The sequence below is a fragment of the Vipera ursinii genome (assembly GCF_947247035.1).
Source record: "Vipera ursinii genome assembly, chromosome: 16".
In the NCBI taxonomy this organism is placed as follows: Eukaryota; Metazoa; Chordata; class Lepidosauria; order Squamata; family Viperidae; genus Vipera; species Vipera ursinii.
This window is the reverse complement of record NC_139529.1, coordinates 4,789,154-4,814,961: the sequence shown is the minus strand read 5'-3', so window position 1 is coordinate 4,814,961 and position 25,808 is coordinate 4,789,154. Positions and strand designations below refer to the sequence as shown.

General features: G+C 47.6%; 1 protein-coding gene across 1 annotated transcript in view; it reads right to left on the bottom strand.

Moving 5' to 3' along the window:
- Positions 1–5,632: 5,632 nt before the first annotated feature.
- The window catches only part of ADGRD2 (adhesion G protein-coupled receptor D2), a gene marked incomplete at both ends in the record, with an annotated part of 35,531 nt that continues 15,355 nt past the window's right edge, over positions 5,633–25,808 (bottom strand). The window contains 14 exons of the mRNA XM_083374867.1: positions 5,633–5,685; positions 6,029–6,059; positions 10,111–10,169; positions 10,245–10,383; positions 11,454–11,507; positions 12,364–12,405; positions 18,460–18,580; positions 20,285–20,400; positions 20,960–21,093; positions 22,185–22,338; positions 22,490–22,592; positions 22,956–23,059; positions 23,348–23,474; positions 24,067–24,122. Of these exons, the coding sequence (XP_083230993.1) occupies positions 5,633–5,685; positions 6,029–6,059; positions 10,111–10,169; positions 10,245–10,383; positions 11,454–11,507; positions 12,364–12,405; positions 18,460–18,580; positions 20,285–20,400; positions 20,960–21,093; positions 22,185–22,338; positions 22,490–22,592; positions 22,956–23,059; positions 23,348–23,474; positions 24,067–24,122 (1,293 nt within the window). The remainder of the gene's footprint in view (positions 5,686–6,028; positions 6,060–10,110; positions 10,170–10,244; positions 10,384–11,453; positions 11,508–12,363; positions 12,406–18,459; positions 18,581–20,284; positions 20,401–20,959; positions 21,094–22,184; positions 22,339–22,489; positions 22,593–22,955; positions 23,060–23,347; positions 23,475–24,066; positions 24,123–25,808) is intronic.

The window sequence follows — 25,808 nt, the reverse complement described above, 5'->3', positions numbered from 1 at the left end:
GTTCAGGAAGGAAGGAAAGAGGCAAGGAAGGAAGGAAGGGAAGGGCAGGAAGGATGGAAGGAAATGGAAATTATCCTAGGTGTTAATTAGGGAAGGAAGGAAGGAGACAGTTAAGGAAGGAAAAGAGAGGGAGGGAGGGAGGGGGGGAGAGAAATAAGGAGAGAAGGAAGGAGACAGTTAAGGAAGAAAGGAAAGAAAGCTAAGGAAGCCAGTCAAGAAAGAGAGAGCTTGCCGGGGTCTTACCTTGCAGAACGGTGTTTCCCAGAGACCCCAGACCCACATAGCATTGAGAGGACACTTTCCAGATGTTTGCTTCTAGGCACAGCTGCCTATTCAGACATTAGGACTCCCCCCTCCCCTCAGAAACACATTTTGAGCTTTGGGCATCGCCAGGGCCCCCTCCTGTTTGTGATTTCCACCACCCCTCCGCCCCCACCCCCTGGTGTGCAGGACTAGAGTGCCCATGAGCCACAGCCGGCCTGGCCAAGGATATCAGGGAGGTTTCCTAAAAACCCCTTAAAACTTTAGAATGGCGTCCCTTGAGCTTTTTCCAGACGAAGCTTCACCGATTGAGCAGAGGCCGTTTAATTTAATTTGTGTGTGTGTGTGGGGGGGAGATTACCCCCACCAGACTTTTTTTTTTTGCCCCATTGCCCTGCCCGCTTTTAAAAATCTCAGCCGACCCCCGCGTAAAGATTTTCCTAGAGAACAGGAAAGAGTTTTTCCAAGTTTTCATTTTGTTTCGCTTGAAGAATCCCTCCAAAGATTACAGCCGCTTATCTCCCTGTTTTGGGTTTCAAAATATGTCGCCAAATTTCCACCCTCGGCAACAAAACAAAAGTCCTGTTATCCTGGTTGGTGCTCGTTGTGTGTGTTTGTGTGTGTGTGTGAAAGAAACATCTCTAAGCGTTACTTTGAAGCTTCAAGCCCGTCGCTTCCCCCAGCCCCGGCTGATCTCAATTTTTAAAATAATAAATGGAGATGACGTACATTTTTTACATCCAAGAGTTATACAAGCCTGCTTTCTCTTAAAACGTGACCATCGTGGGATTGTTGCTACCGCTGGATAACAACACCCAAAATGCATTTGCCTTCAGGTCTCCTTGGAAGGATCTCGAATGCAAAGCCAATTCCAAAACACGGAGTACATTTTGCAAGGAGGACACACACGGAAAGAGCTTATTCCGGTTGCATCCGGAATAAGATGGGATTAAAAATGGGAATTTTAGTCTCCTTAACAGGTCAAGAGATAGCAAGCACTAAGACAGATATTGCTGACACCCGAGGAGTCCTTGTCCTGATAAAAACTGGAAGGGTGGAAAAGTCCGTTGGGCCTCAAAAGCTTCCTCATCATGATGATTATAATTTTAAAAACGGTGCTTTGAAAATGTTCCATCGGAGCTCACGAAAACTGTCTCATGCCCCAAATGGGACAATCAAAAGATTTCCATCAGCACCCAGGGCCGTTTTCTGAAGCTGAAGGTCTCTCAATTCCTCTTGAACCTTATCTTCCCCCAGCTTGATGTCCCTGGCAGCTTTCTGCTGAAAACAGGATGAAGGTGGCATCTCTGGAGGCTTCGGGGTGTTAGTGGTGGTGGCTAGGGAAAGCCCTTGCAGAGATGGTTGGTGTGAAAGAAGAAAGGTTTGGGGGCAGGGATGAAAAATAAGGAGACAGAAAGCTGATCAACCCTCAAGAGTTGGCTTCCAGAGAGGAGAACGCAGAATGAAGGTGGCATCTCTGGAGGCTTTGTGAAGGTGGTGGTGGTGGCTAGGGAAAGCCTTTCACACCTTGTTGGTGTGAAAGAAGAAAGGTTTGGGGGCAGGGATGAAAAATAAAGAGACAGAAAGCTGATCAACCCTCAAGAGTTGGCTTCCAGAGAGGAGAACAGAGAATGAAGGTGGCATCTCTGGAAGCTTCACAGAGGTGGAGGCGGTGGGTAGGGAAAGCCCTTGGGTGGAGTTAAAGGAGAAAGGTTTGGGGCAGGGATGAAAAATAAGGAGATAGAAAGCTGATCAACCCTCAAGAGTTGGCTTCCAGAGATGAGAACGTTCTTCTAGAGGCAGCTAAAACAGACAGCTCCAATGGAGATTGATCTAAGGTTGAGGACCAGCCACATTCAGAAGAGGCAATTATGATCCACCCACTAGACTAAGCTTCTACCCAACATTGCCCTTTGGGGGTGACTACATAGTCTTTACTCCTGCTGTGGCTCATTTGCTCCAGGGTGTAAGACACCACAGTAGAAGTGCTCACCAGAGGTTCACAAGTAGGATGGATTGTCGTGTTGCCTGGTCTTCTGTTTGTTCTCCTTAGCCTGGAAGCCAAGAAAAGGGGCGGGGGTGGGGTATCGGAGGCTCTCCTACCAAGGTTGCCATTTTGTGACCGAGTATCTCCACACACTCAAAGACCCAAATAAGCTTATACAGAGTCATCCAGATGAAGGTTGTCCCAAAGGTGCTTTTTTCAGGAGGCATCTGGACTTTCTTGTTTTTCTTTGAAGTTGTTTCACTTCTCATCCCAGAAGCCTCTTCAGCTCTGACTGGATGGTGGGGAAAGGAAGGATTTAAATATTCCTGGCATACTCCCAAAGGGAGTCCCAGGAAAACATGGCAGACTCCAGGAACCGTTTGCGCTTCAGTTTGCGATTCAGACAACCCAACAGCCTGCGCCCGTCTCTCAACAAGGAAGGGACCCGGGGCAGACAACATCCTGCAGCCAAGAAGGCCTCACACCCATTTGCACCACTCAGGTGACCCCGAGGACACAGGTAAACCTCCAGGTGGCCTCAACGCCTCTCTAAAAGAAGGCAAACGACCAGCTGTCTGCGAGGAGTATAAATCCTCTCATTTCCCCACCATCCAGTCAGAGCTGAAGAAGCTTCTTGGAGGAGAAGGGAAACGTCTTCACAGAAAAAACAGAAAGTCCAGTGGCCTCTTGAAAATGCACCAATGCCACAATCCACAGCAAAAGGGAACCTGGGCAAGGGGGCAAACCGTGAGGGAAGCATCTTGGTTAGTAAATCCTAACTTGCAGAGCCAGGATCTGGAAAGGGGTTGGAGAAGGAACAAGACGCTTCTCCATCTTCTGTTTTTTGTTTTGGGTTGTTTCGTCCCTCAACAGTCACCGGCCGGAGATACGTCGCTGGGAGCAGCTCTGCTCATAAGCCTGAAAGAGGAGGGGAAAAAAAAAAAAGGTCCATCGTGGTTTAACCGTTTTAGCTTCGCCTATTTTGTTCCAGTTTAAAAAAAGTAGACCGAGCGACGGAAGTCTAATCTGGAACGGATGGGCCGTACATTAAACCCAGGACCCCCATGGAGAGGTTAAACCACACCCGGATTGGCGCAAACTCGCCAAAACTGGAGATGTTGACGTCCCCCCACCCACGGAGGGGGAGTGCCTCCAGCAACCTAGCGCGAAGACCCCAGCCTCACAGTTACCCCCATCTTTTCACAAGGGAGGGAAAGAGGGTATATATATCACATCTGCAGCACAGCTGCAAGGATGTGGTTCGTTTTTGAACATCCACGGCTCGGATGTTCCCACCCGGTCTTGGGTCAACGGTACCTTGTGTTTTTTTTCCCCCCAAAGCTGGAAGCGCAGGGGTGGGGCCTGCAGCATCCCGCTTGCCGGAATGGCCCCCTCCCCACCTCCCCGATCCTGTCGGGTGCCCAGCTGCAGGGACACGGAGCATATGTTGCTAAGCACACATCTTAGCAACATGCAAGATGTATTCAAAAACGATAATGAAATTATCGCAGGGAGACAATGCAGTGACACTCAAGGAGACACAGGGGCCGTGGCGATCGTCTTCTCCGTCAGGAGGGAACAAAAGAAACACCTCATTGTGTGGGTAAACATATGACAATATTCTCTGCACACACACACACCCCTCATCTCACAGACACACACACCCCTGCACAGCCCACCCCCTCTTTTGCAGGGCCCTCACCTTCCCAGATAATGGAGCGAAATGAATATCACCAGATCGTACCTCCATAACGCCAGCCAGCAACTCCTTTCGGAGGGGGTGTTGTTTGGGGTGGGGGTGGGGGAAAGAAACATGTGGCCTCTTGTCAAGCGAATGGGGCTTTCGATGGGGAGGGGGCCAGCGAAGCAAGAGAACAACCATTTATTTTATTTTTTTTCCCATCAGGGCTTCTTTGCACCGTGCCTCTGTTTAATAACAACATTGTTCTCTTTCTATCGCTGAGGGCTTGCATGCAAATTGCGGTTTGAAAATATGCTGGCAAATAATAGAAATTTGTCAGCGATTCCCATCGCAGTGGCTGGTCTGATCTGGAGGGTACTTTTCGTCTTTGCAAAAGTTTTATACACACACAAACACACACAGAGAGAGAGTGAGAGAGAGAGAGAGTTAGATGATAAATAAATATAGATATTGATAGACACAGAGACTTAGAGATGATAGATAGATAGATAGATAGATAGATAGATAGATAGATAGATAGATAGATAGATAGATAGATATAGATAGATAGATAGATAGATAGATGATAGATAGATAGATAGATGATAGATAGATATGAGACAGATGATAGATATGAGATAGATAGATAGATAGATAGATAGATAGATAGATAGATGATAGATAAACAGAGATACAGAGATAGATACAGAGATAAGATAGGTACAGAGATAGATTGATTGATAGACACATAGATATAGATATAAGATAGACAGACACAGAGATAGTTATAGGATAGATATGATATAGATATAAATATGATAGACACAGATAGATATAGATATTAAATAGACAGAGATAGATAGGTTATATAGATATGATATAGATAAGCAGATATAGATATAAGATAGATAGACACAGATAGATATATAGAGAGAGATGAAATAGATAGATATAGAGATAGATAGACAGACACAGTTAGATAGACAGACAGACAGACAGGCAGAGTTAGACAGACACAGAGATAGATGATAGATAGATAGATAGATAGATAGATAGATAGATAGATAGATAGATAGATAGATAGATAGATGATAAATAGATAACCTTTATTGTCATTTTTTTCTGTGGGCACAATGGCACACATTAAAAATGAAATCCAGTTGCTCGCTCTCAAGTGTACACATACATAACATACATTTAAACATACTATATACAACATATGTATCGACCTACACCCTTACATATAAGCAATATATAAATACTAATCACTGTATATATACAAACAAACATATTGCAACTTTCTCAACAAATATTCTGCAGAGAAGGAATACAGGCAGTCCTCAACTTACAGCAGTTTATTTACTGACCGCTGAAAGTCACAACAGCACTGAAAACAGTGGCTTATGGCCGCTTTTCACACTTAATGACGACTGCAGCATCTCTCGTGGTCACGTGATAAAAATTTGTATGCTCGGGGCAACTGGTTTGTATTTACGACGGTCGCAGCGTCCGGGGTGTGTGTCACATGATCCTCTTTTGCGACCTTCTGACAAGCAAAGTCAAGGGTGGAAGCCATGTTGCTCGCTGAACAACTGCGGTGATTGACTTAACGAAGAGAGTCATAAAATGGGGCAAAACTCACTCAAGAAATTTCTCACTTAGCAACTTAAATTTGGGGCTCAATTGTGTTCGTAAGTCGAGAACTACCTGTACTCAGGTGTGTCCTGGGCATGGATCCCCGAGCATGACAAGATTCCTAAAGAGCAGAATTTGAGGCACGATTGATATGCTTGCAAAAAATTAGAAATGGGTCAGCCATTCCTGACGCGGAGGCTGGTCTGATCTGGAGGTTATTTTTCACCTTTGCAAAAGTTTGATATTATTATTATTGTTGTTGTTGTTATTATTGCTGTTGTTATTATTGTTATTATTATTAACTTTCTCCACAAATATTCTGCAGGGAAGGAATACTACGGTCTGGATTCTGAGCGTGACAAGGCTTCTGGCTAGTGCAATTTGAGGCATGATGTCTCCAGTTAAAAAGACAAGAGGTTTTCTTCCACCTTGGAGAAATAAAAGTCAAGAGGGGAAGGCCTTACCTGATGATTTGAAGGCAGTCAGTTGTACAGCCTGGAAAAAGAGAGAGAGAGAGAGAGATTGAGAGAGAGATTGACAGAGAAAGAGAGAGAGAAAGAGAGAGAGAATGAGAGAGAGAGATGGAGACAGAGAAAGAGATTGAGAGAGAGAGAGAGAAAGTGTGTGAGAGTGATTGAGAGACAGAAAAAGAATGAGATAGATTGACAGAGAAAGAGAAAGATTGACACAGAGAAAGAGAGAGATTGACAGAGAGAGAGAGAGAGAGAGAGGGAGGGAGAGAGAGGGAGAGAGAAAGAGAGAGACTATTCCCCCTAAATCTAGGGAGGTAACCCCCATTTGTCTTCAATCTCGTAGCCAAACAGCTTCCCAGAAAACAATATCCAGTTAAGCTTCGCTAATCAAACTTTCATCAGAGATCTTTTCAGTCTGCAAATGTTAACGTAAGCAAGTAACATACCACCTCCATTTAAAACACAGCGGTGCTTAGGATCCCGTCTTGGGTGACCAAAAAACCCTTTTTAATGTGTTTATTGTCCCAAACCAAAGTTCTGGCTTCTGCTTTTTTATTCTACAGTGCTAAGAGGTCATGATCCAATTCCAGGTCAATCTATCTATCTTTCTTTCTTTCTTTCTTTCTTTCTTTCTTTCTTTCTTTCTTCTTTCTTCTTTCTTTCTTTCTTCCTTCCTTCCTTCCTTCCTTCCTTCCTTCCTTCCTTCCTTCCTTCCTTCTTTCTTTCTTTCTTTCTTTCTTTCTTTCTTTCTTTCTTTCTTTCTTTTCTTTCTTTCTTTCTTTCTTTCTTTCTTTCTTTCTTTCTCCCTCCCTGGCTTTTTCCAACCTCCATTCCCATCAAAACTGGAGATGCGATTGTAAAAAAAGAAAAAGAAAAAAAGAAATTTGTTTCAATTTTTTTTTACGATGCGCCCCTTGTAAAAACTATTTTAATCCGTTCTATCTCACAAGGGTGCAGCCTCCTTGTTGCTGGAGCCCTAAAGGATGATGTGATTTGTAGGCCGTATGTCTGCAAGGAACAAGCAGCTCCATTTTCATGGACTCAGAGGTTTAGAAGGAGCCCCCCCGAGGTCATCTAACCCAGCCACAAAGAACCTTGAACTCAACCTCCAGACTGCATTTTTCAAGTCCACTATGGGTTCAAGTCAACTCACTCTTAGCCGCAGCCTGGGAAACCCCGCTACGTTGTTTTTTTTTAATCATGGATAAAATATTGTTTGAGCCCAGTGAGCTGTGTGTGTGTACGTATACAACGTGCCAGCAAGTCATTCCTGACTCACAAACCGCTGCCTAGATATTCTCCATCAGCACGCATCAACACACACTAATACACACCCACGCAGCACTCTGCGGTGCACCAGGCTGAAAGCACCTGCCTCTTTTTTAAAAAAAAAAAGAAAAAGAAAAAAAAGAAAAACAAAGCTAAGTTTCTAGACCTTATGATCGGGAAGTTGATCGAAACCGACAAGCCACCCCATCTTTCCGTACCACCTGCGAGAAGCGTGTGAAATGGTTGCAAAAGAAGAAGAAAGTGGTGGTGGTGGTGGGGGGAAAGGAACAGAATTCATTTTATCCCGAGTCAACTCTTCCTGGTCACTCCAGCCGGGGAAGGAGACGGAGGAGAAGCCAGGTGTGGTGGTTGCTTCCTCTCCGCCTCGTTAAGTCCGAGGCTGGCCTTGGCATTTAAAAATCGCCGACGACGTTTCAGCGGTAACCGCTCTGCCTGGCTTAATTGCTTGAGCCTGTGCTTAAGGCTGGCTTCGCGGTAACTTGGCAAGGACACGGGGAGCTGGATCTAACACCTGGGAGGTGACCGGCAGCCTGATTTTGGTGACCCAATCCAGACCCTCAAAACAAGAACGCCAGGCGAGGCGTACTTCGCTGATTAAAATGGGGTGGGGGCAGGAAAGAAGGGGAGCGGGGGGGGGAAGAGCTGCTTATTTGACGGGCAGGCGTCGGGTGCCCTCGGCTGTCAAGCAGCCGACCACGCCCGCAGTCCTTTTCAATAGCCTGGCAGAAATGCAATCTAGGCATATGCACCCCTGTGTCATCGGGCTTTGGCCGGTGAGAACATGGCGTTCGGCTGGGAAGCTGCTAGCACTGCTGATGACGGATGGGCGAGGGGGGGGGGGAGAAGCAGGAAAAACCTCTCCAAGATGCCGGGAAGGCAGGTGGGCCTCCGTAACCTTGGGCAGGTCTGGATCCAGACGCTGGGAAGGCAGGTGGGCCTCCATAATTTTGTGCAGATCTGGATCCAGGTGCCAGGAAGGCAGGTGGGCCTCCATAACTTTGGGCAGTTCTGGATCCAGACGCTGTGAAGGTGGGCCTCCATAACTTTGGGCAGGTCTGGATCCAGGTGCTGCAAAGGCAGGTGGGCCTCCATAATTTTGTGCAGATCTGGATCCAGATCCAAGCAGGTCTCCTCTGAGCCGACCAGCTGAAAGCAACGGGGCTGTAGATGGCTTTGTCTAATTTCAGAGCTCCTTGGAGCTCTGAAATTAGACAAAGCCATCTTCATTCCCGTTGCTGTTGGAAGGGTCATCTTCCATCTTCAACCCCATTGGGCATGTTGGAAGAGTGCCCCTCTTTCCACAAAGCTCAGGGGCTGTGGTGGCCCTGACCTTGGCTGACTGAGAGACCCAGCCTCTTTCTTGGACATTGGGGAGGGGGCCTGAATAGGTTGGGTGGGCATCCAGCCTATCCTGTGGCTTCTTAGGGTGAGCGTGGGGAGAGCAGGATTAAGATGGAATCTTTCCACACCTGAGTGATGTAGAAGGACCCAGGAGATTCAGGAGGATCTTCAGAAGGGGTCAAATGGAGGATTTGTCGCAAGCTTAGATTTTTGAGAGGTTAACACAGCTTGGGGTGTGTGTGTGTGTGTCTCAGGAGACAGATAGGACCAAAAACAGGTTTGGTCTCATTCTTGCAGTTGGGCATGGAGAAGAACCATGCTTTCTTTCCATGTGGAAGGGCCTCCTAGATGCTACTGGCCTTTGCTGTTTGTGTGTTCACACAACCCATAGGTCCCCTGTGTGCTCAGCCAGGGACTTGGCTCCATAAGCTGGACCCACAACTTTCCTTGAGACAACAGGAAGTTAGTCTTGCAAGGTGTTCCCCTCAGCGGGTCAAACTCTTTCTCCTGCAAGATGGTGTCTTCCAGATGCTTGAGGTCCAAAGATGGCCATGGGAAAGAGGAGCCGTGAAACAACACAACATGGACAACAGGGTGCTTGGCTGAGTGAGGCTAAGGGCATAACACCCCACACTTGGCCACCAGACCTGTTTTACTCAACGCAAGAGATGTGAAATGCTCACAACTGACAAAGCGGACTGATGCCAAAGGGAAGGGGAACTATTTAGGGCAGGCGTAGGCAACCTTGGCTCTTTTATGACTCGTGGACTTCAACTCCCAGAATTCCTGAGCCAGCATGGGGGAACTATGGCCCCTTCATGACTTGTGGACTTCAACTCCCAGAATTCCTGAGCCAGCATGGGGGAACTATGGCCCCTTCATGACTTGTGGACTTCAACTCCCAGAATTCCTCAGCCAGCATGGGGGAACTATGGCCCCCCCCTCATGACTCGTGGACTTCAACTCCCAGAATTCCTCAGTCAGCGTGGGGGAACTATGGCCCCCCTCATGACTCGTGGACTTCAACTCCCAGAATTCCTGAGTCAGCATGGGGGAACTATGGCCCCCCTCATGACTCGTGGACTTCAACTCCCAGAATTCCTCAGCCAGCATGGGGGAACTATGGCCCCCTCGTGACTGGTGGACTTCAACTCCCAGAATTCCTCAGCCAGCATGGGGGAACTATGGCCCCCTCATGACTCGTGGACTTCAACTCCCAGAATTCCTCAGCCAGCATGGGGGAACTATGGCCCCCTCGTGACTGGTGGACTTCAACTCCCAGAATTCCTCAGCCAGCATGGCTCAGCTTGGAAACTCCCTTTCCCCTCAGCGTGGCTGCCTCAGGAATTCTGGGAGTTGAAGTCCACGAGTCACAAAAGAGCCAAGGTTTGCCTACCCCTGACTTACGGCATCTTCTGAGGGGTGGGATGGGTGGGACTTACCGGTTTCTCTGGTGACATAATTGAGGAAACGCTCCGTGGGATTTTGGCACTGAAGTTCCCTATATTAGGAAAGGGGCATCAGTTGGGTGCAACAGCAAACATCCGAACGCGGCGTGAGCGGAAAGAAAAGTTACTCTCCCTACCTTTGTTCTTGGACGTGGTGTCCTTCTCGGTGGAACAGGATGTACTTTCCGGGGTGGTTGGGTTGAATCTGGCCATCTCCCAGGAGGTGTTCCTGGGGCTTGACAGATAATTGACAGGGTGGGAGCAGTTCTGAAACGAGAGAGGAGAAGAGAAGCTGTGGAGGAACATCTCTTTGAGATGTTGTGAAGGCAGGTGGGCCTCCATAACTTTAATAATAATAATAATAATGAAAGTTGGAAGGAACCTTAGAGGTCATCTAGTCCAGCCCCCTGCTCAGGCAGGAATCCCTATCCCATTTCAGACAAATGGCTTGTTAGATGCTTTTGTGCCAGCCCATGGCAGTTCCCCAAATAGGTCATCAGATGGGAGCAAAGAGGCTTCTTTGCTCCCACTGGTGGGTCAGGGGTCCCCGGCCCCTGCAACCCCATTGGCGAGAGTATTTTATGGTCAGGGAGGGGCTGAGACCCCCATAAATACCTCTGCTCAGGGGCTGCTCTTTGTTCGTCTTTTCTTTCTCTCTTGCATGCATTCTCTCTCTATCATACAAGCATGGATGCCTCCATGCCATATAACTCTTTCTATATAATCTATCGATGAATAAAGCTTCATAATGATTGCATCTCTGCATCCTGCCTCTTTTACTTGGAAGCACCTTAACGATCCATCGATCTCTCGTGAATTCATCTTTCATGGCTGTCCAGTCTCTTCTTAAAAACTTCCAGTGTTGGAGCATTCACCGCTTCTGGAGGCAGGTTGTTCCACTGGTTGATTGTTTTAACTGTCAGGAAAGTTTCTCCTTAGTTCCAGGTTGCTTCTCTCCTGGATGAGTTTCCATCTGTTGCTTCTTGTCCTGCTTTCAGGCGCTTTGGAGAATAGCTTGACTCCCTCTTCTTTGGGGCAACCCCTGAGATATTGGAAGACTGCTATCATGTCACCCCTGCTCCGTCTCTTCCTTAAACTAGACATGCCCAATCCCTCATTATATGTTTTAGCCTCCAGTCCCCTAATCATCTTTGTTGCTCTTCTCTGCCCTCTTTCTAGAGTCTCAGATGCGCTAGGACTCCAAGCCCTCATCATTCCCTTTGACCATGCCAAAGAGGACTGTCCCAGTTCATTCAGAGGAGGCCAAGTTGGAACATCTAACCCAAAAATGGAACGGAAAAGGTGTAGAGAAGGTTTGCTGGGGTCTTCAGACCTACCGTGAACGAGAGGGCTTTCTTCTTCTGCCTCATTCTCTGGATGGCATTGCGCACCTGGAGATGGAACACAAAGAGAGGTCAACCATTTGGCCCAAGGTATCCACCAATGATGCTCTCCAGACCTCAGGAAGGCCCAGTGCCTGAAATTCAGATCAGACTAAATTTTCCGCAGTGCCTTCCGGAGCAAATGAAAGAGAACTCTCCACATTTGATAGTGAAAGTGGAGGGAGCTGGGGAAGATGGGTGTCCTAGTTACACTTCTCAAAACTCTTCCTCCTTGAGAAGCTGGGGGGCACACTTGAGTGACACCTCCACGTGATGGTATAAACTACACCTTCCAGCGTCCCCGCCATCTGGGGTTGCAGGCAGAGAGGGATTTTAGCAGCATCTGGAATCCTGCAGCAGTTTGGGTTGTAGTTTTCCCCCCCTCCTTTCGCATGTAAGGAAAAAGAAGGAAAATTTATCCTAGGGAATCTGGTCTTGCGTTGCTCATATGTCTAACGCAGCGTACGGCTGAACGATTGCTCCTTAAGTTTCTTTGTTTGCAACAACTAGCAGAAACGCAAAAGGAATCCTACGGATGCGTTTCTGCACTCTGAATCCCCAGCTGGCAATAACATGCTTTTTTTTTTAAGTGATTAAAAAAAGCAGGATTTGTTTTTAGTCCAAACTTCTGTATAACTGATGCAACAGCCTCCTGATCTTGAGGGACTAAATTTTTTTTTAACAGTTTAAAAAAAAAAAAGCTGAAATAGTAAGCAAACGCCAGCAGCCTCCCCACGGATCAGGCTTCCCCAGCCACCACCCACACCTTGCTGCAGTTATATTTAAAATCATCAGGACTAGAAACTTGGGGAGGATTTTTTTAAAAAACAAACGCAAGATGCTGTGTTTCTAAGCCCAGCCTTACCTCACTATTATAGAGTGCATAGACCAGGAATATGTAGAGGCCCTGTTAAAAAAAAAAAGAGGGTGGGGGGAAGCAAATGCATACAGACAAGCTGAAAAGATATTAGCTCAGGAAAATTATTGTTTTAGCTGCTGCAAAGGCTGAGATGCAAAGCTGGAAGGGCATTTTTTCTCCCCAGTAGCCACGAAGCTGCAGCTGTAAAAAGATCAACAGGAGGAACTCACAATTTCAGCCTGTTTTTTTTTTCCTTTTCCAGCTGCCCACAACAAAAAGATCAACGGAGTAGTACAGCTTCGCATCACGTTAACCCTAAGAATCAGAGACTGTTTTTCCTTCTGTCTTTGAATGCGTCTGGTTTTCATAATGGAAAACCCTCAGCTGCACCCCGTCTCTTTGCGTTATGTTCAGCTCGAAAGCCTCACCGCGAAATAATCAAAATAATAAAGCTTTGCAACTCAAGAGACATATCCAGAGGTGACAGGAGGTGAAGATGATGAATAGAATAGAATAGAATAGAATAGAATAGAATAGAATAGAATAGAATAGAATAGAATATATATTAATGAATAGAATAGAATAGAATAGAATAGAATAGAATAGAATATATATTAATGGATAGAATAGAATAGAATAGAATAGAATAGAATAGAATAGAATATATATTAATGAATAGAATAGAATAGAATAGAATATATATTAATGAATAGAATAGAATAGAATAGATATTAATGAATAGAATAGAATAGAATAGAATAAAATATATATGAATGAATAGAATAGAATAGAATAGAATAGAATAGAATAGAATAGAATAGAGCTGGAAGGGACCTTGGAGGTCTTCTAGTCCAGCCCCCTGCTCAAGCAGGAGACCCTATACCATTTCAGACAAGTGACTGTCCAGTCTCTTCTTAAAAACCTCCAGTGATGAAGCACCCACAACCTCTGGTGGCAAGCCGTTCCAGTGGTTAATTGTCCTCACTGTCAGGAAGTTTCTCCTTAATTCCAGGTTGCTTTTCTCTCTGGTCAGTTTCCAACCCTTGTTTCTTGTCCTGCCCTCTGGTGCTTTAGTAAATTAACGTGACCCCCTCTTCTTCGTGGCAGCCCTTCAAATACCAGAATACTGCTATCATGTCTCCCCATGCTGGTGATGACCTATAAAGCCCTAAATGGCTTGGGTCCAGGATATCTCAGGGAACACCTGCTCCCTTCGTCCTGTGCGCTCCCACAGGGAGGGTCTTCTCAGGGTACCGCCGGTAGAAGATTGCCGGTGGACAATACCCAGGGGCAGGGCCTTCTCTGTGGGTGCCCCTGCCCTTTGGAACCAACTGCCTGTAGAGCTTAGGACTGCCCCTGACCTTCGCTCATTCCGCCGGGACCTGAAGACCTGGCTCTTTGAGCTTTCCGGCCTGGACTGAGAGTATTAATTGGGGTTTTAATTGTATTTTAATAGTAATTGGGGTTTTATTTCAAGGTTAATGTAATCATTTTAATTGTTTTTAATTTTTGTAATTTGTTGTATTGGTTTTTTTTTAAAAAAAAACACCTTGTGAACCGCCCTGAGTCCTACGGGAGAAGGGCGGTATATAAGTCTAATAAAATAAATAAATAAAATAAATGTTTCTTCTTTTCTTTAACCAAATCCCTGCAGCCGTTCTTGGTATGTTTTAGTCTCCAGGCCTTTAATCATCTTAGTTGCTCTTCTCTGGGCTTTTTCCAAAGTCTCCACATCTTTTTTTGTAACGTGGTAACCGAAACCGGATGCCGTATTTATTTCCAGGTGGGGGCCTTACTAAGGCTTTATAAAGCGGTACTAATACCTCACGTGATTTTGATTCTGTGGCTCTGTTTATACAACCAAGGATCGCGTTAGCTTTTTTTTTTTTTGGCAGCTGCCGCACACGGCCGGCTCGTCTTTAAGGAATCGTCCACTAGGATTCCAAGGTCCCTCTCGCTTGGAAAGTGAATTGTTTTGGGGAGAAAACGCTAATATTCAGCTCTGCGGCAGGTTCCCCCCGCCACAAAAAAATCTGCTTTTCAGCTGGATCCAGATAGAGGGTAGCAATGTTTTGTTATTAATAACTGTTGAGGACTTATTTCTAAGCGGTTCCATGCATCCTCTATTTTTTTTTAAAAGTTTCCTTTAGATTTTATTTATTTTCCTGGTACTTCCTAGCTAAAATGTACAGCTCAACCTCAGATACAGAAGTAAAACACACACACACACACGCCACACACTTTTGCAAAAATGCAAAGCCCGAATCTTGATTTTTCTCAGCTCCTGGCAATTGTCAGAGACTACAAACATCTCCATCTAGAGGCTAAATGCTGCCCGAAGTTTAATAGGCCAAGGATAAAATAGATGAGAGAGTGTTATTGTGCAATCGTTCCTGGAATTTTATAAGGGGGTCCAAATAACTGGTAACTTTCTTGCACTTTCTCCGCACTTTCTCTTCTGTTCTTTTTTTTTTTTAAGAAAAAAGAATTATTTCCAGCCAAAAATGCGTTGAAAAGGAAAGAGGACAACACTACAACATTTCTGAATGCCATAAAGAAATTTCCTGAAGACCAATGTTATCCTATCCTCCCCTCCAAAAAAAAAAAAGTTTTATACAATTTAGAAAACTTTTCCTTTTGTTCTCAGGAGATAAGTATTTTACAAGTAATTGGCCCAGGTATTTTTCCTGACAGACTTCTGGGGTGGGGGAGATGGTACATTTTGCTGGTTTCTATTTGGTCTTGAAATGCACCTTAGAGTTAAGACTGCTGATTAATTTCCTGATGTTTCATTATTCATAACTGTCGAGGACTTATTTCTACATCTTTTATTATAAAACCACGATCTTTTGCTTCGGAAAAGTCCTTTAGATGTATTTATTTTCCTGGGGTTATTATTTATTTTTTTTGCTCTTGAATTTTCCCTCTAAAGCCAACACAATTTTTCCCCCCACCCTGATGAAAACATGATCCTGGTGACTTAAAAGCACCCCAAATTTAGTGCTAGCTTGCTCCGGACTTAACAGAAATCCTGTCGTTTCAAATGGAGAGAAACGGTTGGGATAAATGGCCCATTTTCCAGAGAAGGAACCAAAGTCACACAAGAACATTTCTTTTTGCAGAAATGCAGGACAATTGCAGAGGGGTTTTCTCACCCTGGCAGTTGGCTTCCCCCCCTTTCTCCCACCCCATCCCCAGTGATAATTCTGTGCAATGTGCTATTTAGGCGATGAATTTTTCTTGGGGAGGGGAAAAAAGAATCTGTGCCAGGAGAGTCTCTTCACAGCTTTGGCGACTTGTGAGTTTTGTTTTTTTGGAAGTAAAAGGGTCTCCCTTTGCAACTGAGGACCGTCTGCAACCAGGCGCTCTCTGTGTGTCTGTTCAACCTCTGCCCTCCAGGTTTTGTCCTTGGCTCAGGGTGGGGCTTCAGCTGCCCCCCCCTCCTTGGTTCAGAATTTTATTTCCTAGCTATAAATCAACCCAACTTTGCACTCCGAGCATTGGCTTTGCTGCTTTGCTTTGCTCTCTCTCTCTCTCTCTCTCTCTCTCTCTCTCTCTCTCTCTCTCTCTCTCTCTCTCTCTCTCTCTCTCTCTCTCTTTTTTTTTACATCTGATAGGGCTTTGCATTTCCCCCTCCTGTTCTCTCTCCTTTGGCTATCGCAAAACTTTGCCAGCTGACGCATTAATTGCAGCCCGTATCTCTGCAAGCCGCAGGAACTCCCACACAGGTGGAAGGAGGAGCCCAGCGCCCCGTTTGCGCTCTTTGCAGATGGAAAAAAGCATCACGGGTGGGAAAACAGGGCACACACACACACACACACACACACACACTCACACACACAAACACAGAAATGCATGCACGCACGCACGGAGGCACTCACTCACACACATTTTCTATCTCTTTCTCTCCTGCCTCCGGTTGGCTCAGGGTCTTTGCATCCACCTGGTTCTTAGACCGCTGAATTTTTTAAGGGGGAGAAAAGCTGAGATCCCAGGGCCCGTAAAGATTCGCCTGCCTTTTCCAGAGCATCCCCCTCCAAGCAATCTTCACCAGGGTTGAAAAGGAAGCACGCTCAATTGTTCCCGTGTTTGTGTCTGGTTCCTGGGTTGAGTTGCGCATTTCAGTTTGGGGATGGAAAGACGGTTAGATGACTAGTTAGTCCTGGGGGCGCGGGGTGTGTGTGTGTGTGTGTGCAGGGAGATGAGGAAGGAAGGAAGTAAAGGCAGAAGAGAAGGAAGGAAGGAAGGAAGGGAGAAAAATAGGAGAGGTTGGGAAGGGAGGGAGGGAGGGAGGGAGGAAGGAAGGAAGGAGGAGGAGGGGGAGGAAAGGAGAGAGAGAGGGAGGGGGAGAAGAAAGGGAGGGAGGGAGGATTGAGAGATAGGAAGGAGGGAGGGAGGATGGAAAAGATGAAAGGAGAGAGGAAGGAGAAGGAAAGAAAAGGGAGAGAGGAAAGGATGGAGGAGGGAAAGAGGAAGGAAGGAGGGAGGAAGGAGGGGGAGGGAGGGAGGGAAGGAAAGGAAAGAAGGAGGGAGGGAGGGGAGAAGAAAGGGAGGGAGGGAGGGAGGATTGAGAGATAGGAAGGAGGGAGGGAGGATGGAAAAGATGAAAGGAGAGAGGAAGGAGAAGGAAAGAAAAGGGAGAGAGGAAAGGATGGAGGAGGGAAAGAGGAAGGAAGGAGGGAGGAAGGAGGGGGAGGGAGGAAGGGAAGGAAAGGAAAGAAGGAGGGAGGGAGGGGAGAAGAAAGGGAGGGAGGGAGGGAGGGAGGATTGAGAGATAGGAAGGAGGGAGGGAGGATGGAAAAGATGAAAGGAGAGAGGAAGGAGAAGGAAAGAAAAGGGAGAGAGGAAAGGATGGAGGAGGGAAAGAGGAAGGAAGGAGGGAGGAAGGAGGGGGAGGGAGGGAGGGAAGGAAAGGAAAGAAGGAGGGAGGGAGGGGAGAAGAAAGGGAGGGAGGGAGGGAGGATTGAGAGATAGGAAGGAGGGAGGGAGGATGGAAAAGATGAGAGAGGAAGGAGAAGGAGAGGAGAAGAAAGGATGGAGGAGGGAAAGAGGAAGGAAGGAAGGAAGGAAGGAAGGAAGGAAGGAAGGAAGGAAGGAAGGAAGGAAGGAAGGAAGGAAGGAAGGAAGGAAAAAGGGGGAAAGGGATTAGGGTTTCCCAAGTGTAACCTTTAAGAATGTAATCTTGTTATTATTCCATTATATCAGGGCTCTTCAAACTTGGCCCTTTGATGACTTGTGGACTTCAACTCCCAGAATTCCTCAGCCAGGCACGTTGGCTGAGGAATTCTGGGAATTGAAGTCCACAAGTCATAAAAGGGCCAGGTTTGAAGAGCCCTGCATTATATTAATTTTTTAAATATATTATGAAGTAGCGTGATACTTAATAAAGGAATTTGATCCTGAGAACTAGTCTTGGAGGAGGAGCGTGAGTAGATCAAAATGACGTTTGCTAATCTAGGCTTGGATTGAACAAGACGTTGCACGGCGTAAACTAGGCTTGGCTGGGCTTGCGTCCTGCTGAGACCAAAGGCAACACGCTGCTTCATGGCTTTGAGTGCGGGGCCCAGGAAGAGCCAAGCTGGTCCCCTTTTTCCACCCACCCCTTTCTGACGGGGGTTCACGCGAGCGTTCTTTGCTAACGCTCCTGAACCAGGGGACAATTCTTGACAATGCATGGTCCCCCGAGGAGCATCTAAGAAAACCATGGTGTAGAGGGTTTCCTTGGTAGAGGACAGGAAGGCCTGGAGGAACGTTGTCCATAGGGTCACGATGGGTCGGACACGACCGCAGCTAACAACAACAACAGAGGGTTTCCTGCGTGAGCAGGGGGCTGGACTAGAAGACCTCCAAGGTCTCTTCCAGCTCTATTCTGATTGATCGGTTGATTGAAGGCTAATTGCCTATCAAAAGGTGCGTGCTTTGGGGCTCCCAATTCACAGCCGAGCTCAGTGAATGACCCTTTGGGGGTTCACGCCTCACCTGTGGCCCTTGGATGCAAACGTCCTGCCCCCTCGCAACTCCTGCTGGACCAGGAGACCTTGCCCGGGTCTACAGAACCTTCTGCAGATGTTTGGAGAGAGGTTCTGGTCCATTCAAACTCACCTGGAGGGAGTTTAGCATGATGAAGATGTAGGCCCAGGTGATGTTGAGGTGAACGAGGATGCCACATACCCAGGTCAGGCCCAGGACAGGAAGCAGCACCAAAATGGGCTTGGTGGTGGCCCTGGAAACGGAGCAGAACACAAAACGGTTGGGTCTCTTCCCAGCCAAAGCACCCAAACTGGGCCGTGTGAGAGCCAGGTTTATCTGGGGCCATTTCTCCATCCATCCTCCCTGTTGGGTGGAAAGAGGCTCCTTTGCTAATCTTCTGCTTTGGGGTTTTCTTATCTCCGAGCCTGAAATGACTCCCAAAGTCGTGCGACAGCGGAGATTCCACAACCACAAACGGACAAACAATCGGGGCTTCCCCCCTTTTCCAAATTACCTCCAAACAAACCAGACAAAACTTTCCGTCCTTTTTTGCTTCTTGTCAAGGCAGAAACACACACACACACACACCCTTCACCACCACCACCATTTTAGGTAGCTGTGAAGCAGGGCCACCCACTTACGAATCTGGACCGCCAAATTGTTTGTGGGCAACTTTTTCCCCCCAATTATTATCCTTTCTTAATTGAAGCTTTTGCAAGTAGCCAACTAATGGGCTCCTGAGGAAATAGGTAAAGGTAAAGGTTCCCCCGCACATGCGTGCTAGTCGTTTCCGACTCTAGGGGCCGGTGCTCATCTCCGTTTCAAAGCTGAAGAGCCAGCGCTCGTCCGAGGACGTCTCCGTGGTCATGTGGCCGGCGTGACTAGACGCCAAAGGCGCACAGAACGCTGTTCCCTTCCCACCGTCGTGGTCCCTATTTTTCTACTTGCATTTTTTACGTGCTTTCGAACTGCTAGGTTGTGGAAATAAACAAGTCTAAAAAAAAATCTTTGATTTGCAGGCTGGTTCAATCGGGGACTCGCTCTCTCTTGTAAGTAAGTCATCCCACCCACCCCGGGGTGATGCCTCCAAGCCACCAACGGCAGAGATGTCATCTCGCCCTCCCGCCCCGGCCTCCACCTTCAGCACTGCAAACAGCCAGGAGGATATTTACACCACCAGAGGAACACTGTGTGTGTCTTGTGGCTGCCCACGGCGCCAGCTGAAAAACAACAAGAGATTTCCACCCGTTGGCCTTATCGGAGAAAGCTCGGGGAGATGATGGGTTGACCCTGAGCGGGGCAGAGATGAGGGGAAGAGAGAGTGGGGTGCGGTGGCTCTAAGCATCAAGAGGTGGCTTGGAAGGAGCGGAGGAGAAAGGGGAAACCCGGATTGTCACTTTCCAAAGATGGAAAGATAAGATGCTGTGTCCCATCACTCCAGTTCCTAACCGGACTTCCGTCGTCCAGAAACATTGGGCAGACATTGTGACGCCGAGAAGCTAAAACGTGGTGGTGGGGAAGGTGACGGAAGCTTTTCATTTGGTGGTGCTAGGTGTTGAATTATTGGCGGAAGCTAAGACGCCTTTTCACCACTGCCACTTTTCCAGCAATCTGTCCTCCTCCTGAATCAGATCCATGCGCCAACGTCAAGATGTTTTGACCCACTCATGCTATGTCTGGGCAAAAGTCACTGAAGGACGCCAACGTTTTGAGCAGTTTGGGAGATGTGATCAAACCGTCCTCCGGCTTATCCACTGAATCAAAAATTCCCCAGTTCTAATTTTGTTGACTTTAAGGGGTGGGGGGTGGGGGTAAGAATGTCTGTCTGTCCATCCATGCCAAAGGCCACGGAGAAGCAGAATCATATCAACATGATTTGGAGAGCTGACAAATGCCAGCCAGCTGTCTAGCTTTGCTCCCGCGAGGAGGAGCCCGTGCGCGCATGGGTCCGACTTACCAGATTTGAACCCCAATCTGCTTCTCCAGGCTGCTCTTGGGGGTCAGCATCCGTGACCGCCGCCGTGCGCTGGAGACCGTCACCATCACCACCCGGAACAGCACAAAGGTGTTCACCTAAAATGACAATAACGTCAATAAGACTTCCAAAGCTGTGAAATTTTCCTTCGGGACAACTGAGAATGGTCACCCAAAGGTGACCAAACCAAATGCACAGGTGTAGTGCAGGCAGTACCTGGCTCTAGAGGAGCAACTGTGAGAGGGATCTTGGAGTCCTTGTGGACAATCCCTTAAATAGGAGCTATTTAATTCAGCTCTTCCCTCAAAATTATGAGGGTGGTGGGGTGGGGAGTAGGAAGCGTAACAGCGTCTCCGGCAGAGTTCAACCCCATTGATGCTAGATGGGGCTGAGAAGAAAAATCTTTCTGGAAACCCCTCTAGATGTTGGAGACACTTGAGGAGCTCTGGAGAGGCAACCTGCAATGGACGAGGGATGGAGGGGCGAGATGGTGAGGTTGATGACCTTGTTGAGGGAGATGAAAAACACAGGAACGTTGAAGCTGCAAGCAAAGGTCTTTGATGGTGGACATTAAAGGTCCCCGATTGCCGGGCCTTCAAAACTACAAGAGAGTGGATGAGGAAGGCCAGGAGATCAACCAAAGATGTTGGCCCTTACCGTTAGGACAAAGAGGACGGGTCCCACAAATGCCCAGATGACCTCTGTCTGCACATTCAGCCAACAGTGATTCTCCGCCACGTATTTGTTGAACGAAGTGGCCAAGGTGACACTCACAATCAGCACAGGAAGCCCTGGAAAGAAGGGAGAGATCAGCCGGTCAGCGTCTTCATCCCATCTCCCATGATCCACTTGACCATTGAGGAAGAACCACAGGTGACCTCTGCTTGAGCGTTTGATTGTCTCCAACCAGCACACCCTTTTTTCCCCTTCCTGGGCTATCCTATGAAGCTCCCTCAAGTTGTCTTCTCCGAGTTTCAAATCACACAGGTAGAGACGGTGGCTAGGTGGTTAAATTAATCTTGTTTCACTCACAATGTTGTGATGTATCTGCATGCCCTCTTCAACCATATACTCATAGCACAGGTTTCGTTTGCACAGTAGAGACGTCTACAACATTCTTGGCTTATTTGTGACCCCAAAAATGCTTTTTCAGGAGGCGACTGGACTTTCTTATTTTTCCTTGGAAGACGTTTCACTTCTCATCCCAGAAGCTTCTTCAGCTCTGACTGGATGTTGGAGAATGGAAGGATTTATACTCCTTGCAGACGGCTGGTCATTTGCCTTCTTTTAGAGGGTTGTTGAGGCCATTTGGAGGCCATTTATCTGTGACACATTAGGACACAGCTAAACTTCCAAGTGGCCTCAATGACTCTCCAAAAGAATTGCAAATGACCAGCTGTCTGCAAGGAGTATAAATCCTTCCATTCCCCCACCATCCAGTCGGAGCTGAAGAAGCTTCTTGGATGAGAATTGAAACATTTTCAGGGGAAAAACCAAGATAGTCCAGTTGCCTTCTGAAAAGGCATCTTTGGGACAACCAGGACCTGGAGGACTGAGAAGCTCCATAGATATTTGACTTATCTCTGGTTCTTTTCAGGGCAACCTAGCTAGAGAGACATCCAATCACCGTGAGGAGTTGGCCATTTTCCATCCAATGGATTTGACTGCTCTTTCCCCAATGTGGTCCTTCCCTCCTGGACATCAACTCCATTCTTTCCCATCGTGGTACAATGAGTGGGGAGAACATCCTAGGGCTCACAGTAGACCTCTGATCTACTCCAGCTTAGGTTTGAACGAGTTGGTTCACCTGGGTCAAAGGAAGAAGCAGTCTAGCCTGATCTTCCCGTTGCCCCTTCCCCTTCTTGACCTCTGGGATACAGACCCCAACCGGTCACATAATAGAAACGCATCCTCCGATCCTCGCTCATGTTGACGGCCACCACTTTGCTCCACAGCAGAAGACCTTCCACCAACATCCAAGCGAAGGCCGCCATGAAGAAAAGGTGGAGAAAGGCGGTGACAGCAAAGCAAACGCCCTGGGGAGAGATGAGGAGTCCTGTGGTCAGATGTCTGGTGGAAGAAGGAGAGGATTTGGGGTTCTCTGGTTCTCTGTGGGCCCCATTCAGCTAGCGCAGGTAGGACACCTGCTCAGCGGTTCCCCTCCTGTTTCCCAGCTCTTCTCCTGACCTGGTTGATCTTGGCCAATTCACTGAACATGAGCAAGGCCTCTGCAGCAGCCAAGGCGAAGATCAGGTTTTTATGCACCGTGGTTCGCTCGCTTTTGGGGACCCTGTTGAAAGGAAGTTTTGGCACAAGCTCTACGAAGTGTAATTCCACTAGTTTCTACTAAAGGCACTCAATGGACCCTTGAGAAGTTGGGGGGGGGGGGGTTAGGGGAGGGGATCTGCCAGTGTGTCTTTGAGATCCCTTCCCACTCTGAAGCTGGCCCCACGCAACTAGCCAAGGAGGAACCTCAGGGATGCATTCACATGACCCGTCTTGTGAAGTCTTTTTGGGCTTCATCTTGGTTAGATGTTTTAGAAGGCTGTGTGAATGGCAATCACTTGGCTGGTTGGTTTCAAGACGCCGTGGGGACCCCAGAATGGAGCTGATTTGATAAGCGCGTGTTCCATTTGTGTTATTTCAGACTCACCCAACGGCTAAGAAGAGCACAAAGGTGACTATCAAGGCACAGAAGGACACACCACAGCCAACAAAGGTCAGGGTCTTCAGCGTGGACTCCTCCTCTAAGCTCCTCTGTGTGAAATAGAGACAACACGACGAAGGTAAGGAAGGGGCGAGGTGGCCCCTGAGGGCACAACTCAACAGCTTCCATGCAACGGGGCCAGTTCAGCTCTTGGGCAATCTGATCAAGGAAGGGAAGGGACGAAATGCAAGATGGGGATCTGGAAAAGGGAACGTGGACAATTTTGCGTAAGCCAAATGAAGGTCCACGTTCCGTGGCTTCTCCCCAGGGTTCCACCAAAGCCCCCCAAGAAATGTCTTCCTCCACAGGGAATGAAACCCTCCCAATCCGCTTCTAACCTGGACTTCATAGACCTGCAGGAGGACTGCAAAGTTGGTAGTGTGGTTGCAGGCACAGGTGGTTAGTTTCTCCTGGGAGGAAGAGACCAAGCAACCTCTGGTGGACCAGCCGCCAATGCCTTCAAGACTGAAAAGCAGGAGAAAGTTCTGGGCCCAGAGGTTCAAGTTCTGGACACCCGATGCTCCCACCCCCAGGAAAAGCTACCCAAGGGAAGGAGCTGAGAACTACTTCCAGAGATCTTGACTCAACTCTCATTCTCCTTTTTGTAAAAGTTGTCCTAAAACACACACACCCCAAACCACCTTCCCTGGTTCAACCACAAGGTTCACCGACTGATAAGTGAAGTTGTGTGTGACGCACTTATAGGGCAGCGTGGTTAGCAGACCACGTTCAGAGATGGTTGGGTGGATTTTGTTGGTGGCTGTTGGGGTTGGTTCATATGTTGGGCGTACTCAAGAAGGTCTTCTACCTAAGGGTGAGTTTTGTCCCCAAGTGGTGGATGCAGAGAAGCTTTGAGTTCAGTCTGCTTTAAGAGGAAGGTTGGACCAGGGACCATCTGCCCATCTCTCCTCGTTAGACAGCTGCAACCTTCAAGAGATGGTCCTACAGCCCTGCTGTGAAACCGGCAAGGATCCCACAAGGTCTACTCAATTTTACTGAATTCTTCCTTTCCTTGCCTTTCCCAACAATGCAACTGGGAGGCTTCTCTGAACCTTACCTTCTGCTGAAGTTCCAAAATGCACAAACTGGTTCCATAAGCTGGTCTGGTAAAGCCTACAGAGAAAGAAGTTCAGAAAGGAGATTAAAACGCCTCTCTGGGAAGGAAATATTGGAGACACGCCCCCTCCCCCCCACCAAAAAAATTGCTCGTTTCTGGACTTCATTGCAAGTTCTCTTCCAAGTCTTGGGTTCATCTTGATAAGTTGACCGGATGGGACCAGCAACAGATATCCCTAAATCTCCCTGTGTTATGTGGAGGAAAGGTCTAATTTATCAAGGCGCCCAGTCTCCTCTAACCGCAAACTAAGACCCACTGCCTTCCTTTTTTTTTGGAAGTTGGGGTGACCTGCAAAAGAGGACCTTTATGATTCTTTTTTTTAAAAAAAAAATGGAAGGCACCTTGCCCTGGACGTGCTGATCTTCAAAAGCCCCAAGGAAAATTGGGTTTCAAGGACGGAAATGGTCTAACGTAGACCTCCGGTGAATGCGGCCGCGTGAGTTGTGATGGGGGTTTCCCAATACTCCCATGTAACGCCTCTGCTTCGCGAGCTGCATTGGCTTCCAGTTGCCCTCCAGGTGAGATTCAAGGTGCTGGTGATGACCTATAGAGCCCTAAATGGCATGGGCCCGGATTATCTAAGGGAGCACCTGCTGCCAGCATCAACTTCCCATCGTCCTGTGCGCTCCCACAGGGAGGGCCTCCTCAGGGTGCCGCCGGTCAGGGAATGCCGACGGGCGATCCCCAGGGGGAGGGCGTTCTCGGTGGGCGTGCCTGCCCTTTGGAATCAGCTGCCTGTGGAACTCCGGATGGCTCCCGACCTTCGCTCGTTTCGCTGGGACCTAAAAGCTTGGCTATTCGAGCTTGCCGGCCTGGACTGAGGGGTTTTGGGTTAAGGCAGGGGTCTTCAAACTTGGCCCTTTTATGACTTGTGGACTTCAACTCCCAGAATTCCTCAGCCAGGCATGCTGGCTGAAGTCCACAAGTCATAAAAGGGCCACGTTTGAAGACCCCTGGGTTAAGGTCTTAATTTTTAATTATCTTGGGGCTATTTAATTTTAACCTGTATAGATTGTACTGTTTTAATTTGCCCTGTAAACCTCCCTGAGTCCCTCGGGAAAAAGGGCGGTATATAAATCGGAATAAATCAATAAATCAATAAACCATTTTGATCCTGAGAAGAATGGTTGGGCAGCAAAAGATGGGGAGAGGGGAACTGTCTTGAATTTTGGGGGGAAAGTATGTGTGTGTGTGTGTGTGTGTGTGGAGGGGGAACAACGAAAGGGCTGAAAGGAGAGAGGGGATCTGCAGGAGGACATCTGCCCCAAAGAGCCTTGGTGGAGCAGTGGGCTAATGCCTCCTTAAGTAACACCAGCTGCCTGCAATTAGTGCAGGTTCGAGTCCCACCAGGCTCAAGGTTGACTCAGCCTTCCATCCTTCTGAGGTAGGTAAAATGAGGACCCAGATTGTTGGGGGCAATTAAGCTGACTTTGTAATAATGCCGCTTGGGGTGTGTGAGAAAGCCCTAATAAGCAGGCATATACATAGAATGAAGGCTACTGCTAAGCTTGTAAGCCGCCCTGAGTCTTCGGAGAAGGGCGGGATATAAATGGGATTAAAATAAATTAATAAAACTGTTTCCCTCAAGGAAACAGACCTTGATGGAAGAAAATGGTCCATCCTGAAGTCCTTTTAGGAACCCCTTCCCCATTCCTTCCTCCTGCCTTCCCTGTGTTCTTTCC